The sequence below is a fragment of the Orcinus orca genome, chromosome 13 (assembly GCF_937001465.1).
Source record: "Orcinus orca chromosome 13, mOrcOrc1.1, whole genome shotgun sequence".
Classification (NCBI taxonomy): Eukaryota; Metazoa; Chordata; class Mammalia; order Artiodactyla; family Delphinidae; genus Orcinus; species Orcinus orca.
In genome coordinates, this window is record NC_064571.1 from 67195896 (window position 1) to 67214697 (window position 18802).

Sequence of the window (18802 nt, forward strand, 5' to 3'; positions counted from 1 at the left end):
TGTTGTTATCGTCGCTTATGGTTTTATTAACGTCCTACCTCTGCCCCTATCTTGGAGCTAAACCTCGCCAGCACAAGCCTGGTCTTGGCGGCTGGGCACTGACAGCCAGAGGGGGGCTGAGAGGACCGGGAGCCGTCCTCACAGACTTCCTGTTCATGTCACACAGATTCCGGATGCTGACTGGGATGACCTATGGGACCAGTTTGATGAGCGGCAGTATCTGAATGCCAAGAAGTGGCGCGTCGGTGATGACCCCTATAAGCTGTATGCTTTCAACCAGCGGGAGAGCGAGCGGATTGCCAGCAGCCGGGTGGTCCCAGACACTCGCCTTTTCAGGTACTTTTCCCGACCCCTCCCCACAGTCACGTCAGGTCCACAGCAGGCCAGCTTTGTGCAGCGCCCAGTGCCAGGAATCGGGGCAGGGAAACCGTTTGTTGCCAGGTAGACACGAGGGGCTCTTTGATGTTGCAGTTTGCCCTGTCTGTGCTTCTTGCTGCCGTGAGCCGTCCCAAAGCACCCCGTGGAGAGGGAGGAGGCCTCCACCTGCACCCTGCCGCCCTCACCCAGGGCTCACCCTAGGCATACCCGCCAGGAAGTCATGGAACACTCAACGCCCTACAGCCAGAACCTTTCTCCCCTGGCAGATTCCCATGGCCGGGCCTGGCTTTCACACTGGGGGAGGGCAGGCCTCTGGGCAGTCAGGCTGGTGGTCTCTTCTGTCGCTGGGAGGTCCCCCTGGCTTCTCTTCTCACGTGCCAAAATGTCAGGCCGTCAGAGGTCCTACAGCCTGACCTCCTGGCACGTGAGAAGAGAAGCCAGAGGGGCCTCCGCTGTCTGCTTCGGAGCAGCCCTTTCACACAGCCTCTGTCCTGCTATCCCCTTGGTCAGGCCCCCTTCAGATGGGTTGCAGATTTCAGGCCTGGGGCAATGTGGAAAGCTTTGTTTCCCAGCAAAAAGAGGCTTTGTGAAGGCGCTTCGCCTCTCAAGCCTTCCTAGAGTCAGCCAGCCCTTTGCTTCCTGGGGAGGCCTGAGGAAGCAGGTCAGACTCACCCAGTGCCTCCCCTCCTGACCTCCAAGCTGGGAGGCCCAGCTGTGCCAAAGACCCATGAGGGCGTGTTTCCTGTCTGCTGCGGGAAATTGACTTGGCACCCAAGGTAGCAGACCGGCAAGCTTGGGGTAGAGGGGCTTGAAGGCAACGTCAAATGAGAGACTGTAGGCTTGCTGTTAGCTTCTTAGCTTTCTGTGTCTGTTTGGGCCTCTGGGTACCGAATTGTGGACACTGGGGTTTAGAAGCAGGACAGTAAAAATTCTCATGACAAACGAGGCTGGTCGATCAGGTGGTACGTAAGTTGGTGGTATGGGAAGGCTGGTGGACTCAGTCTTCCCGACTAGGCTGCACAACTCAGAACCTTGACTTACACAGTTTATTTCCGTGGAGGGGTTTGACCAGTCCTGGTTAATCACCATCACGCCTAAGAGGAGCCGGAGTCCTGGTTTCCCCCATGAATAAAGCCAGGGGACTGAACTGGATGAGGTCTATGCCTTCTCACTCTGAGAGTCTGTGAACTCAACCCTCCCCTTGAGGTACCCAGGACATGCTTCCTTAGCAGTGGGGCCTGGAAGTCCCCTTTACCCAGGACACTCCCTGCTGCTTGCCTGAAAGCTTCAAGTCAGAGTCTTGTACTATTCCTATTAAAATTCCCCAGCACTTACCCTGGTCCTTGGACATGATAGAATTTTATTTAAATATTAGATTATTTTATTTTGCGGGGCAGAGAGTATGTATAGGAGAACAGGGAAGAGAGAGCAGGCAGAAGGCTGAGAAGCTCCACTGGGTCTCCAGCGTCCAGACGCTGAGGCCCTGTAGAGGGACACAGGGACACCTCCTCGCCAGGAAAGGGGCTGGTGTATCTGGGTGACAGCTGTCGGAACTGCCTCTGAATGCTCCCACCTGCAGGGAGGAGGCGTCAGGGAATTCACTGGGCAGGCAGATTTGCGGGGATACCTGACCAGGACTAAAGTCTGCGTTCACCCTGTTTTATGATCTGAGAGGCAGAAATGAAAGCATTTTACAGGGCTGGACATAGTGGTAGTTGTGGGTGAAGAACTCAGCCTGTCCCCAAGGATCTGAGTTCCCCAGGTCCAGTTCCAGGCTCCCTACCTAACCCAGTGTGTTTCTTCCGTGAGGGAAGTGTGATCTTCTGGGATTGCAGCAAGAAGGGAAGAGAAGATTTAGACAGAATGCAGACACCCTTTGGAAGACAACGAGGAAAAGTGTATCAGCCACATGTCTGCCTCGGGACAGTGACCTTGCTCTGTGGGAGCTCAGATTGTGTTACTCAGAGCAGTTCAGATTTATGGATCCTAATCTGAAAGAGCAGGAAGGGGAGACGACAGGGCATTGGGAATGAGGGCGAGCACATGGGACCAGGCAGCCATGGCACGTGGTCCCGCCTACTGTGCGCAAAACCCTAAGCAAGCCCTGACAGAAGCCGCCCGCTGATCAGCTCTCTGCAGGCTGAGTTTGGTACGGGACTGACCCTGTGCCTGGATCACCCTCGTGGTGATGGGAGTTCCGGAGACTGCAAAGCCCAATGTTCTCCTCTCAAGTGGGCCCCCACTGAGTGGTGACTTTCTGTCTCCAGGACCTCCCATTTCCAACCCTTACCTCCCAGGGAGTCCGTGTCCTTGAGGTTGAAGCCACCAGCTAAGTCCCTTCATCCTTCTGTGATTCTGGCCTCTCTGCTGTATCCTGTCTTCATCCTCTTCCAGCCCTGGGGCTTGCCTGCTTGGGCCCATTCTCAGGCCCTGCCTGTCCCAGCTCTGACCAGCTGTGGCTGCTGGTGACCTGCGTCCACCTGACCAGGGGTTCTCAGTGGTGACTGACATTTGGGGCTGGGTAACTGTATGTAAGGGGGGCTGTCCTGTACTTTGGACGTTTAGCAGCATCTCTGGCCTCTACCCACGAGACGCCAGCAGCACCTCCCCGAGTTGTGACAACCAAATATGTCTCCAGACGTTGCCAAATGTTCCCTGGGAGTGAAACTGCCATGAGAACACCTGCCATAAAGCCAGCCCTGCTTGTTACCTGAGTTCTCAAGAATGAAACATAAATATGCCTTCTCAGCCCCAGCAAAAGGATGAGGCCATATCTTCCCCCTAAGTCAGAGTCAAGCAGAAGGCAGTACAGCCCAGGGGTTAATGATATAGAGGGATCAGATCACCCTGTTTCCTGTCTTGCCTGTGCTGCTGACTAGCTGAGCAAACTCATCATTACCTGGCTTCTCTGGTCCACACTTTCCTCTTTTGAAAAGTAGGGATAAAAATAACAATGATACCTATCTAATGCGCTTTTCATAAGGATCAAATAATCTATATGTAAAGTACTTACATACTCCTTAGCAAGTAGTAAAAAAAAATTTTCATTGTTGTTATTATTGCATGGTAATAATATGGGCAGGTTGGCACTGCAGGGCCAGGAATGGAAGGGAAGTGTCGGGGCGGGGGGAGTCTCCTGAGAAAACTGAAGATACTCAGGCAAGAGAGGCAACCAAACGCCGAGCGTCAGGAAGGAGCATTAGGGAGATCACTTCAGTTGTCAGGAGGGGTGGGGGTCAGGGAGGAACAGAGGAGGGCCTCAAGGGTGAGTTCAAAGCTGGAGAAATGGGCGTGGAGTGTTGGTCACGAGCGGGGGTCCCGGCAGTTCTCAATCCAGGCATCTCATAAGAACCACTTGGGGAACTTAAGAAAGGCTGATACCCAGCCTCCAACCAGCTGAAGTGTCTCTTTTCTGAGTTCCCCAAGTGATTCTAGGGAGCAGCCAGGGTTGAGAAACGCCGTTCCAGGTACGTGTTTGTCAAACTTAAATCACCTGAGGTTCTCGTCAAACTGATCCAGCAGGTCTGGGGTGGGGCCTGAGAGTCTGCATTCCTATCAAGCCCCCAGGTTCTGCCGATGGACGGTCCATTGATCACACTTTGAATAGCAAAGGCTTAGAACGATGGTTCCAAAGTGTGGTTTCCCAGACCAGGAGACTTGGTAGAACTGCAGTTTCTAAGCTTCCCCCAGAACTGCTGAGTGAGGCACTCTGGGGTGGAGCCTGGCGATCTGTCTCAACAAGCACCACCAGTGATTTCGATGCCTGCTCAAATTTGCAAACCACAGAGCATCAGCTGGCACTGCGGCTTCCTTTTGTGGGTCAGATGAAGTCCATGGGTGGGTTGGTCCAGCTGAAAGGCCCAGGGTTTGAGTACAAAGTAGGCCCTGGTATAAAGATGCCTTCCTGCCTGCAGGCTGCAGCCCTGTCCCTCTGTCCAGGTGATGGGGCTCTGTCTCAGGCCCTGTAGAGACCTCTGGCTTCTCTGCCCCTTCCTCTTCTCAGTTTCTTCAACCACAGGGTGTATATGCTGCCATCCTCTTGGCAATTGGCATCACCTTTACCAAGAAGCTCCTACTGTGGCCATTGGCCCACTCTGGACTCCTGGTTCCTTTGTGGGACCCGACCCCATGGACACGGCTTCCCTCTCCCTGTCCATGTTCCCATCATGCCTTGCAGCTAAGGTTCTACTAGTTATGACACCAGTTGCCCTCTAGGGGGGAGAAATCTTTGATGTGTGATAGGAATTCAATAAATGTTAGTTGAGCAAATGAAAGGGAGAGTAAGCCTGGAAAGACAACTGATAACTCTTTTCTTATCTGCCTGATGGGTAAATAGGACAAGAGGAGCTAGAGGAAGCCCCCTTCTCCATATCCTCCCATCCTCATGGGCTTCAGATAAGGGACCAGGAGAAGAACCTCTGTTAAAGGAAAAAGGCCTTTTTCCCTTAAAGAGTTCTCATTACTGAGAAGAGAAGAGTGAAGAAACAGCATGTGAGAGGGGTCTGAGCTTATTAAATTTGCTTCAGATTTTCCTACCACAGTAATTGCATTGTGATTTATAGGATGCGTTTGAGCAACGCCTGAAACAGAGCTGTTAGCTGAGCATCGGAGCAGGCACTGCTGAGAGAGCGTGCACTGGGCAGAATGGCTTAGGAATCCAAAGGTACCCAGGTGGAGTGAGGAGGGGAGAAAGGAGGAAGGCTGCGGAGGTTTTCACCAACCACCCACTGTGCTAATTGAAAAGCGAGTGCATTGGTGGCGTGGAACGCTGACAAACAAGTCATGGCGGGGTGTCACGTGATAGAAGAAGCCCCAGAGGGGCCAGGGACTTGATCCCCTGTGTGAAATGGGATAGAGTCACCATCTTTCTCTTGGTCCTTTACCCCGTGGAGTGCACGGTATTTTGTGGGAGGCAGCAAGGTTTACCTGGAGCCTGGGATGACTGAAGTGAGGAGTAGTAGATAAGACTGGGGGGCAGGCTTTGAACTCTCCATTCCAGGGTTTATGGGGGCCGTGGGGCCCATGGGGTCAGCAGTGAGGAGAGTTTAGAAATGAGTTCCTACAGTTTCCAGTGGATCTACTCATTCACCCTTCAGGGTCAACAACCTTCCCCTGCCCGCCCTACCCCTTATGTAACATTTGACATTTTCACAATCTTGAGATGGAAACCTGCTGTCTTGGGGCTTCAGACATGTCTTTGCTACAGCTTGGTCTCCCCACCCCTGATTCAGGCCCAGTGAGAGCAGTGGGGACAAGGTGACCAGCAATGGCCTTCTGCCCATCCCTGCCCTGTCTTGGCTTGTTTTCTCATCTGTAGTTGGACTAGATAACCTCAAAGCTTTCGCATTCCCTGAATGCCACACAATTGTAGACGGGTTCATTCTTCCGTGGTTGGCCTTCTCTTCCTGATATAAACATACGCTCCGCTCTCCCAGCCGCCTCGGCCTCGTGTGAATACAACACGGGGTGCTTCAGGGGCTTCCCTGGTGGCGCAGTGGTTGAGAGTCCGCCTGCTGATGCAGGGGACACGGGTTCGTGCCTCGGTCCGGGAAGATCCCACATGCCGCGGAGCAGCTGGGCCCATGAGCCGTAGCCGCTGAGCCTGCACATCCGGAGCCTGTGCTCCGCAACAGGAGAGGCCACAACAGTGAGAGGCCCGCGTACCACAAAAAAAAAAAAGACTCTGTCAACACGGGGTGCTTCATCAGGGCATCCTAGTCCCGCATTTTCCCCCTAAGGCCCGTTGTTCTGTTAACTCGGATGAGAGCCTTCATTTCCAGGGCACTACCTAAGTCCTGTGGGGCCGCAAGGATGAGTGGATGTGGCTGCCTGTGTTGGGGGCTGGAGGTGGGGTACCATAAATATTTCAGTGAGGAAGAGACAGCGTCTAGCTGGGGTGAGGCTGAGCACATTTCCCAGGGGGGTTCTGCTGTTTCTCAAGCATTGTCTGGTCGAACAAACAGTCCTCATTTTCCAGTCCTGCCGCCCCCACCCGTCACCACATTCTGGTGACAACAGCTGGATTTGCTATCATCCAAGTAGCACATAAAACGTCTGGCAGACAGGAAGCCATGAAGTGGAGGCACACCCCTCGTGAAGGGGGGAAATATTTTGATGAGGCACATGTATACTTTCGCTGTTGCCTAGCAATGCTTATTATGGGGTCGCTTTGATTGCAGGGGAGCAGGTGGCAGGGTGGATGCGCCCGTGAGCTGTGAGCTGAGAGGAGTGAGAGCTGGGAAGCCTTATTAGGTCACCTCTCCCGGCCATGCTGGGTTTGACTGTTCCCTTCGGCGGCATATCCTCCTGGGCTCTGTCCAGTGCGGTGCTAAATCATTCCAACAGTGGGATGCCCATCGCTTGCCTGGAGGGAAAATTCCACACTTCGATAATCTCACCGGGAAGACGTTTTTCCTTTGCTTCTTTTCATCCTGGGAAACGAAGGGGCCGTGGCCCAGTCTAGGATTGCATTTATCCTTCCTTGAATTTACTCAGTTGGAGTGGCTGCCGAAGATCATCATCGTTTCTATCCTTGTCCTCGTCACTTAGCAGTAATAGGATCCAGATCTTTGTGGCTGGAATGGCTAAGCGTAACAAATGTTCATATTCCCTCAGAGTCAAGGCAGCTCCACTAGCTCAGCATAGACTTGGTGATTCCAGATCAAGGTGGAGGGGAGGGGAGGGGAAACCCATCGCAGACAGTTAGCTTTGCAAACAAGCTCTCCCATCTGCTGCATTCTGGTCTCTGTGCGCCATTTTTCAATACAGGAGTTTGCAAGCCCGTTGACAGTGGTTCTGAGAGTGCTTCACTCCAGAGCATCTGAGAGTTTCAGGGAGCTTTGGAAGGGAATAGCGGGAAGAGTTTCCCAACAGCCTGGAATCTCTCAGCAGGAGAACTGTGTCTGCTGCCCTGGGTACCCCTGATTGCAGGACCACTTACAGGCCCCGGGAAGGGGTTCTCTCCAGGGTGCGGAGGAAGAAAGACCACAAAGGCTGAGAGAGCAGGGCGTCTCTGGGCCAGGATTCCTTCCACTCAGGTCCCCTGTTCCTTGTGTGCTGCCCCTGCAGGTCCCTCCCTCAACCCCTGGCCTGCGCTATGAGATTCGGACAGATTTCCCAAAAGGGCAACTCTTCAGCCTTTGAAAGGGGGCCAGTCAAGAAAAGCTACTGATGAGAACTCATCTGGACAAACCGCCTTAGCTAATGTTTTCTCACACCTTGTTTCCTAGTTAATTCCCACCAACTTGACTTCCCACCACTGTGCATCTCACTCATTCACTCATTTCCCCATTCATCCACTCAGCACATTTACTGAACACTAACTGCATGCAGAGCTCCGTGCTAGGAACTGGTCTCCGCTCCCAGGAGCTCATGGTCTAGTGGGAGAAGTGCACAGCAACGGGTTCCTGATGCTCAAATGTGGATTGCCCTGAAGCCATGTCCTTATTTCTGGAGTTAAGGCACAGCCTTCCCGCCCTTGATTTCCAAGCGCCCATTTCCTGCCCTGTCTCTGGTTGGGTGTAGCTATTTCTGTCTTGACCATGGAACAGAACACAGGAGTTAGGAGCTTTCCCATAGGAAAAAGACAAAATAGCATTAGGCTGGCATAAGGAGGAGAAGGAGTTTACACGTGAATGGGAAGCAGAGGTTTTTTGAAGGAGGCAGCATCTGGACCGCAAGAACTAGGGGAGACAGGTAGGATTTTTGCAGGTGGGAGGCATTCCAAGTTGAGGGGACAGTGTACCAAAGGCAAGGAGATGGAAGAGCCACAGTGTTTTGTGGGAGTCAGTCCAGTTTCCTTGGAGGGTGGGATAATGGAGGGGATGAGTGGGGGAGGATAATTCTGGAAGGGATACTTCGGGTCATATTGGGGCAAAGCCTTGGATTTGGGGCGAGGACCTTACAGTTAATTCAGTAAACACTGGAATGCTTTCACTTTCACACTTGATCTGGCCCCTCATCAGAGCAACCCTGAGAGATGCCCTAGACAGCACATCTTGGGGCAGCACCATATTTTGGGAGCTCCTGCCTGGGGGAGGGGACCAAGCCCAGCCTGAACCTGGAGCCGGCCCAAGGCGGTGGAGCGTAATGTGGGATCTTGGCTCTGAGGCTCTGGCATCCTCAGGGTGGGAGTGTTGTGTCTTACACCTGGGAGTTTACTCAGAGGTGAGGTGGGAGAGATGAGAAACCAGAACTGGTCCGGCAGGAAAAGGAGCTGGTAGGGACCTGGAAAAGGGGGTTTGTTCTTGACCCCCAAACTAACTGCTGGGCTTCAGGATTGAGTACCAGTACTGGCTGTGGAGATTTGGGCAGAACAGCAAGACTAGCAGATTAACCACATACCTAGGTATGGAAATCCAGGCTCAGATAGGTTAAGGGACTTGTCCAAGGTTGCACAGCTAGTCAATGCTTGGGTTAAACTCAAAATCAAGCTTTTAGATTCTAGGTGAGCGTGTGTGTGTGTGTGTGTGTGTGTGTATACACACATATACATATAATTCTGTCACAAACATAAAACCCCTATTATGGCCAGGTTCACTGAGTGAGTGAGTGTGTGTGTGTGTGTGTGTGTGTGTGTGTTTGACTTGTGCTTGTAGGAACAAGCAGAAGAGATGATGCATGAGGATTCTGGGCTTCAGATAAGATAGTTTGATATTTTTATTTTAGTTTTGCTTAGAGACACAGAAATAACATATTTCAGTTGGTTAATGGAGTCAGTAGTTTCTTCTGGTGTTCTGTCACTGAGGCCAAATTCTAATGGGCAGGTACCCCACGAAGAACGCTGTGTGGCTTTGAAAGGTACTAAATGGCCTTGCTTCTGGGGGCAGATTTCCCTTCCTCCTCCTTGGGTTTGTCCCCTTTATTACATGATGCCTGAGGAAAGAGGCAATGGAAAGAGATGTAGAAAGAGATGGAGAGGTATATTCAGTGCCCAGAATAGGAAACTGGTTTGGAATTAATATTTGCCATAAAAAAAAAAGCCCCCAATACTTATTACTTATACATATTGCATAATTAGGCTATTAGGGACATATCAGTAAATGAGCAGTCCTGGCGCTTGCTCTCATGGAACTGAGATTCCCCAAGTGAGCAAATCCCCCACTGGATGACTGGGAACTACCTTAGTGCCCCTACAGGCCACCAGTCCCTCCTCACCTGTGGGTCACTCCCCATGGGAACAATGTTCCCTTACTCTGGCCTTGAAACTAAGTCCTGGTGCCCAGGGCCAGTAACACCAAGGGGAAGGTGGTATCATTTCTCTCTCCTCTAAATTATCTTTTTCTTAAAAATTTGGTTTGGGGTGTGTACTTTTAAAGGTCAGAAGCAGAAGGCTGGGAGACTTCCGGGAAGATGGCGGAAGAGTAAGACGCGGAGATCACCTTCCTCCCCACAGATACACCAGAAATACATCTACGCGTGTAACAACTCCTACGGAGCACCTACTGAACGCTGGCAGAAGACCTCAGACCTCCCAAAAGGCAAGGAACCCCCCACGTACCTGGTTAGGGCAAAAGAAAAAACTAAACAGAGACAAAAGGATAGGGACGGGTCCTGCACCAGCGGGAGAGAGCTGTGAAGGAGGAAAAGTGTCCACACACTAGGAAGCCCCTTCGCGGGTGGGGACTTCGGGAGGCGGAGTGGGGGAGCTTGGGAGCCGCGGAGGAGAGCACAGCAACAGGGGTGCGGAGGGCAAAGCCGACAGATTCCAGCGCAGAGGATCCGGCCGACCGGAACTCGCCAGCCGAGAGGCTTGTCTGCTCGCCCGCCGGGGCGGGCGGGACTGGGAGCTGAGGCTCCGGCTTTTGTCGGAGCGCCGGGAGAGGACTGAGGTTGGCGGCGTGAACACAGCCTGCAGGGCGTTAGTGCACCGCGGCTAGCCGGGAGAGAGTCCGGGGAAAAGTCTGGACCTGCCGAAGAGGCAAGAGACTTTTACGTCCCTCTTTGTTTCCTGGTGCACGAGGAGAGGGAATTAAGAACGCTGCTTGAGAGAGCTCCAGGGACAGGCGCGAGCCGCGGCTAAAAGTGCGGAGCCCAGAGACAGACATGAGACGCTAAGGCCGCTGCTGCCGCCACCAGGAGGCCTGTGTGCGAACACAGGTCACTAGCCACACGCCCTTCCGGGGAGCCTGTGCAGCCCGCCACTGCCAGGGCCCCGGGATCCAGGGACAACTCCCCCGGGAGAACGCACGGCACGCCTCAGGCTGCAACGTCACGCCGGCCTCTGCCGCCGCAGGCCCGCCCCACACTCCGTGACCCTCCCTACCCCCGGGCCTGAGTGAGCCAGAGCCTCCGAATCAGCGGCTCCTTTAACCCCGTCCTGTCTGAGCAAAGAACAGACGCCCTCCGGCTACCTACACGCACAGGCGGGGCCAAATCCAAAGCTGAGCCCCTGGGAACTGTGAGAACAAAGAAGAGAAAGGGAAATCTCTCCCAGCAGCCTCAGAAGCAGCGGATTAAAGCTCCACAATCAACTTGATATACCCTGCATCTGTGGAATACCTGAATAGACAAGGAATCATCCCAAATTAAGGAGCCCTGTGGATGAAAGGCTCTTGGTGATGCAGCCAGGAGTCAGTGCTGTGCCTCTGAGGTGGGAGAGCCAACTTCAGGACACTGGTCCACAAGAGGCCTCCCAGCTGCACATAATATCAAACAGCAAAAATCTCCCAGAGATCTCCATCTCAACGCCAGCACCCAGCTTCACTCAACGACCAGCAAGCTACAGTGCTGGACATCCTATGCCAAACAACTAGCAAGACAGGAACACAACCCCACCCATTAGCAGAGAGGCTGCCCAAAATCATAATAAGTCTACAGGCACCCCAAAACACACCACCAGACGTGGACCTGCCCACCAGAAAGACAAGATCCAGCCTCATCCACCAGAACACAGGCACTAGTACCCTCCACCAGGAAGCCTACACAACCCACTGAACCAACCTTAGCCACTGGGGACAGACACAAAAAACAACAGGAACTACGAACCTTCAGCCTGCAAAAAAGGAGACCCCAAACACAGTAAGATAAGCAAAATGAAAAGACAGAAAAACACACCGCAGATGAAGGAGCAAGATAAAAACCCACCAGACCTAACAAATGAAGAGGAAATAGGCAGTCTACCTGAAAAAGAATTCAGAATAATGATAGTAAGGTTGATCCGAAATCTTGGAGATAGAATGGACAATAGAATGGACAAAATGCAAGAATCAGTTAACAAGGACCTAGAAGAACTAAAGATGAAACAAGCAACGATGAACAACACAATAAATGAAATTAAAAGTACTCTAGATGGGATCAATAGCAGAATAACTGAGGCAGAAGAACGGATAAGTGACCTGGAAGATAAAATAGTGGAAATAACTACTGCAGAGCAGAATAAAGAAAAAAGAATGAAAAGAACTGAGGACAGTCTCAGAGACCTCTGGGACAACATTAAACGCACCAACATTCGAATTATAGGGGTTCCAGAAGAAGAAGAGAAAAAGAAAGGGACTGAGAAAATATTTGAAGAGATTATAGTTGAAAACTTCCCTAATATGGGAAAGGAAATAGTTAATCAAGTCCAGGAAGCACAGAGAGTCCCATACAGGATAAATCCAAGGAGAAATACGCCAAGACACATATTAATCAAACTGTCAAAAATTAAATACAAAGAAAACATATTAAAAGCAGCAAGGGAAAAACAACAAATAACACACAAGGGAATCCCCATAAGGTTAACAGCTGATCTTTCAGCAGAAACTCTGCAAGCCAGAAGGGAGTGGCAGGACATAATGAAAGTGTTGAAGGAGAAAAACCTGCAACCAAGATTACTCTACCCAGCAAGGATCTCATTCAGATTTGATGGAGAAACTAAAACCTTTACAGACAAGCAAAAGCTGAGAGAGTTCAGCACCACCAAACCAGCTCTACAACAACTGCTAAAGGAACTTCTCTAGGCAAGAAACACAAAAGAAGGAAAAGACCTACAATAACAAACCCAAAACAATTAAGAAAATGGGAATGGGAACACACATACCGATAATTACCTTAAATGTAAATGGACTAAATGCTCCCACCAAAAGACACAGATTGGCTGAATGGATACAAAAACAAGACCCATATATTTGCTGTCTACAAGAGACCCACTTCAGACCTAGAGACACATACAGACTGAAAGTAAGGGGATGGAAAAAGGTATTTCATGCAAATGGAAACCAAAAGAAAGCTGGAGTAGCAATTCTCATATCAGACAAAATAGACTTTAAAACAAAGACTATTAGAAGAGACAAAGAAGGACACTACATAATGATCAAGGGATCGATCCAAGAGGAAGATATAACAATTGTAAATATTTATGCACCCAACATAGGAGCACCTCAATACATAAGGCAAATACTGACAACCATAAAAGGGGAAATCGACAGTAACACATTCATAGTAGGGGACTTTAACACCCCACTTTCACCAATGGACAGATCATCCAAAATGAAAATAAGTAAGGAGACACAAGCTTTAAATGATACATTAAACGAGATGGAGTTAATTGATATTTATAGGACATTCCATCCAAAAACAACAGAATACACATTTTTCTCAAGTGCTCATGGAACATTCTCCAGGATAGATCATATCTTGGGTCACAAATCAAGCCTTGGTAAATTTAAGAAAATTGAAATTGTATCAAGTATCTTTTCCGACCACAACGCTATGAGACTCGATATCAATTACAGAAGAAGATCTGTAAAAAATACAAACACATGGAAACTAAACAATACACTACTTAATAACGAAGTGATCACTGAAGAAATCAAAGGGGAAATCAAAAAATATCTAGAAACAAATGACAATGGAGACACGACGACTCAAAATATATGGGATGCAGCAAAAGCAGTTCTAAGAGGGAAGTTTATAGCAATACAATCTTACCTTAAGAAACAGGAAACATCTCGAATAAACAACCTAACCTTGCACCTAAAGCAATTAGAGAAAGAAGAACAAAAAAACCCCAAAGTTAGCAGGAGGAAAGAAATCATAAAAATCAGATCAGAAATAAATGAAAAAGAAATGAAGGAAACGATAGCAAAGATCAATAAAACTAAAAGCTGGTTCTTTGAAAGGATAAACAAAATTGATAAACCATTAGCCAGACTCATCAAGAAAAAAAGGGAGAAGACTCAAATCAATAGAATTAGAAATGAAAAAGGAGAAGTAACAACTGACACTGCAGAAATACAAAAGATCATGAGAGATTACTACAAGCAACTCTATGCCAATAAAATGGACAACCTGGAAGAAATGGACAAATTCTTAGAAAGGCACAACCTGCCAAGACTGAATCAGGAAGAAATAGAAAATATGAACAGACCAATGACAAGCACTGAAATTGAAACTGTGCTTAAAAATCTTCCAACAAGCAAAAGCCCAGGACCAGATGGCTTCACAGGCGAATTCTATCAAACATTTAGAGAAGAGCTAACACCTATCCTTCTCAGACTCTTCCAAAATATAGCAGAGGGAGGAACACTCCCCAACTCATTCTACGAGGCCACCGTCACCCTGATACCAAAACCAGACAAGGATGTCACAAAGAAAGAAAACTACAGGCCAATATCACTGATGAACATAGATGCAAAGATCCTCAACAAAATACTAGCAAACAGAATCCAACAGCACATTAAACGGATCATACACCATGATCAAGTGGGGTTTATTCCAGGAATGCAAGGATTCTTCAATATACGCAAATCAATCAACGTGATACACCATATTAACAAATTGAAGGAGAAAAACCATATGATCATCTCAATAGATGCAGAGAAAGCTTTCGACAAAATTCAACACCCATTTATGATAAAAACCCTGCAGAAAGTAGGCATAGAGGGAACTTTCCTCAACATAATAAAGGCCATATGTGACAAACCCACAGCCAACATCGTCCTCAATGGTGAAAAACTGAAAGCATTTCCACTAAGATCAGGAACAAGACAAGGTTGCCCACTCTCACCACTCTTATTCAACATAGTTTTGGAAGTTTTAGCCACAGCAATCAGAGAAGAAAAGGAAATAAAAGGAATCCAAATCGGAAAAGAAGAAGTAAAGCTGTCACTGTTTGCAGATGACATGATACTATACATAGAGAATCCTAAAGATGCTACCAGAAAACTACTAGAGCTAATCAATGAATTTGGTAAAGTAGCAGGATACAAAATTAATGCACAGAAATCTCTGGCATTCCTATACACTAAGGATGAAAAATCTGAAAGTGAAATCAAGAAAACACTCCCATTTACCATTGCAACAAAAAGAATAAAATACCTAGGAATAAACCTACCTAAGGAGACAAAAGACCTGTATGCAGAAAATTATAGGACACTGATGAAAGCAATTAAAAATGATACAAATAGATGGAGAGATATACCATGTTCTTGGATTGGAAGAATCAACATTGTGAAAATGACTCTACTACCCAAAGCAATCTACAGATTCAATGCAATCCCTATGAAACTACCACTGGCATTTTTCACAGAACTTGAGCAAAAAATCTCACAATTTGTATGGAAACACAAAAGACCCCGAATAGCCAAAGCAATCTTGAGAACGAAAAATAGAGCTGGAGGAATCAGGCTTCCTGACTTCAGACTATACTACAAAGCTACAGTAATCAAGACAGTATGGTACTGGCACAAAAACAGAAATATAGATCAATGGAACAGGATAGAAAGCCCAGAGATAAACCCACGCACATATGGTCACCTTATCTTTGACAAAGGAGGCAGAAATGTACAGTGGAGAAAGGACAGCCTATTCAATAAGTGGTGCTGGGAAAACTGGACAGCTACATGTAAAAGTATGAGATTAGATCACTCCCTAACACCATACACAAAAATAAGCTCAAAATGGATTAAAGACCTAAATGTAAGGCCAGAAACTATCAAACTCTTAGAGGAAAACATAGGCAGAACACTCTATGACATAAATCACAGCAAGGTCCTTTTTGACCCACCTCCTAGAGAAATGGAAATAAAAACAAAAGTAAACAAATGGGACCTAATGAAACTTAAAAGCTTTTGCGCAGCAAAGGAAACCATAAAGAAGACCAAAAGACATCCCTCAGAATGGGAGAAAATATTTGCAAATGAAGCAACTGACAAAGGATTAATCTCCAAAATTTATAAGCAGCTCATGCAGCTTAATAACAAAAAAACAAACAACCCAATCCAAAAATGGGCAGAAGGCCTAAATAGACATTTCTCCAAAGAAGATATACAGAGTGCCAACAAACACATGAAAGAATGCTCAACATCACTAATCATTAGAGAAATGCAAATCAAAACTACAATGAGATATCATCTCACACCAGTCAGAATGGCCATCATCAAAAAATCTAGAAACAATAAATGCTGGAGAGGGTGTGGAGAAAAGGGAACCCTCTTACACTGTTGGTGGGAATGTAAATTGATACAGCCACTGTGGAGAACAGTATGGAGGTTCCTTAAAAAGCTACAAATAGAACTACCATATGACCCAGCAATCCCACTACTGGGCATATACCCTGAGAAAACCATAATTCAAAAAGAGACATGTACCAAAATGTTCATTGCAGCTCTATTTACAATAGCCCAGAGATGGAAACAACCTAAGTGTCCATCATCGGATGAATGGATAAAGAAGATGTGGCACATGTATACAATGGAATATTACTCAGCCATAAAAAGAGACGAAATTGAGCTATTTGTAAGGAGGTGGATAGACCTAGAGTCTGTCATACAGAGTGAAGTAAGTCAGAAAGAGAGAGACAAATACCGTATGCTAACACATATATATGGAATTTAAGAAAAAAAAATGTCATGAAATACCTAGGGGTGAAACAGGAATAAAGACACAGACTTAGTAGAGAATGGACTTGAGGCTATGGGGAGGGGGAAGGGTAAACGGTGACAAAGCGATAAAGAGGCATGGACATATATACACTACCAAACGTAAGGTAGATAGCTAGTGGGAAGCAGCTGCATAGCACAGGGAGATCAGCTTGGTGCTTTGTGACCGCCTGGAGGGGTGGGATAGGGAGGGTGGGAGGGAGAGAGACGCAAGCGGGAAGAGATATGGGAACATATGTATATATATAAATGATTCATTTTGATGTGAAGCTGAAACTAACATACCATTGTAAAGCAACTATACTCCAATAAAGATGTTTAAAAAAAAAAAAAAAGAAGCAGAAGGCTGAGGGGACATCGGATTTGCGCTCTGTGTTCTGGGGTGTTCTCTCTAGCACTATGAAGGGCACCAGGATGGTTGGAGTTCTAAGAAGGGGACAAGGCACTGATGAGTTTGCTACCTATTTCATTACAGTCCTTGCCTATTTCATGGGCTGTATTTTGAATCCTTCCAGTTCTGTGGCTTTTGAAATATTCCTGCAACACCAAAATATACCCACGGATGAGGATCTCTCTTCGTCTTAAGTAAACTTTCTATCAAAGTATCACAGACATATAGGAAAGTTCACACTTTGTACATGTACAGCTTGATGAACTTTTCCTAAGAGAAGTTACCCACGTTTCTATATCAAGCACCTCGGTCAGGGACAAGACCCTCAGTTTGCCAGAAGCCACCTTTGTTCCCCACTCTGCTCCCCACCATAAGTAACACTGTCTAGACTTCAAATGCCATAGACTAGCATTGCTTGTTCTTGAGCTGTTTATAAAGAGTGTGTACTTTGTGTGTCTGCCTTCCCTCAAAGGTATGTGTATGTTTAATCCACTTGGAGTTTATTTTGGTATAGGGTGTTAGGGAGTGTTCTAATTTCATTCTTTTACATGTAGCTGTCCAGGTTTTCCAGCACCACTTATTGAAGAGGCTGTCTTTTCTCCATTAGAGGGAAACATAGGAAAAACACTCTTTGACATAAACCACAGCAAGATCTTTTTTGACCCACCTCCTAGAGTAATGGAAATAAAAACAAAAATAAACCAATGGGACTTAATTAAACTTAAAAGCTTTTGCACAGCAAAGGAAACCGCAAACAAGACGAAAAGACAACCCTCAGAATGGGAGAAAATATTTGCAAATGAAACGACAGACAAAGGATTAATCTCCAAAATATACAAACAGCTCATGGAGCTCAATAGCAAAAAAAAACAAACAGTCCAGTTAAAAAATGGGTGGAAGACCTAAATAGCCATTTCACCAAGGAGGACATACAGATGGCCAAGAGACACATGAAAAGATGCTCAGCATCACTAATTATTAGAGAAATGCGAATCAAAACTACAGTGAGGTATCACTCACGCTGGTCAGAATGGCCATTAAAAATCTAGAAACAATAAATGCTGGGAAGGGTGTGGTGAAAGGGAACCCTCCTGCACTGTTGGTAGGAATGTAAATTGATACAACCACTATGAAAAACAGTATGGAGCTTCCTTAAAAAACTAAAAATAGACCTACCATACGACCCAGCAATCCCACTACTGGGCATATACCCTGAGAAAACCGTAATTCAAAAAGAGTCATGTACTGCAATGTTCATTGCAGCTCTAGTTACAATAGCCAGGACATGGAAGCAACCTAAGTGTCCATCGACAGATAAATGGATAAAGAAGATGTGGCACATATATACAATGGAATATTACTCAGCCATAAAAAGAAATGAAATTGAGTTATTTGTAGTGAGGTGGATGGACCTAGAGTCTGTCATACAGAGTGAAGTAAGTCAGAAAGAAAAAAAATACCATATGCTAACGTGTATATATGGAATCTTAAGGAAAAAAAAAAAAGGTACTGATGAACCTAGTTGCGGGGCAGGAATAAAGAGGTAGACATAGAGGGGCTTCCCTGGTGGCGCAGTGGTTGAGAATCTGCCTGCTAATGCAGGGGACACGAGTTCGAGCCCTGGTCTGGGAGGATCCCACATGCCGCGGAGCGACTGGGCCCGTGAGCCACAACTACTGAGCCTGCACCTCTGGAGCCTGTGCTCCACAACAAGAGAGGCCGCGATAATGAGAGGCCCGTGCACAGTGATGAAGAGTGGCCCCCGCTTGCCACAACTGAAGAAAGCCCTCGCACAGAAACGAAGACCCAACACAGCAAAAATAAATAAATAAAATTAATAAACTCCTACCCCCAACGTTTAAAAAAAAAAAAAACGAGGTAGACATAGAGAATAGACTTGAGGACTTGGGGTGGAAGGGGAAAGCTGGGGCAAAGTGAGAGTAGCATCGACATACATACACTACTGAATGTAAAATAGTTGGTTGGTAGGAAGCAGCAGCATAACACAGGGAGATCACCTCGGTGCTTTACGATGACCTAGAGGGGTGGTATAGGGAGGATGGGAGGGAGGCTCAAGACGGAGGGGATATGGGGACATGTGTATCCATATGGCTGGTTCGCTTTGTTGTGCAACAGAAACTAACAGTATTGTGAAGCAATTATACTCCAATAA

General features: G+C 47.5%; 1 protein-coding gene across 2 annotated transcripts in view; it reads left to right on the top strand.

The window, feature by feature from the left end:
- The window catches only part of GALNT14 (polypeptide N-acetylgalactosaminyltransferase 14), a 232100-nt gene that overhangs the window by 133483 nt on the left and 79815 nt on the right, over window positions 1-18802 (top strand). For both annotated transcript variants that reach the window (XM_033425224.2, XM_004268185.3), the window contains exon 2: window positions 167-336. In XM_033425224.2, the coding sequence (XP_033281115.1) occupies window positions 167-336 (170 nt within the window). The remainder of the gene's footprint in view (window positions 1-166; window positions 337-18802) is intronic.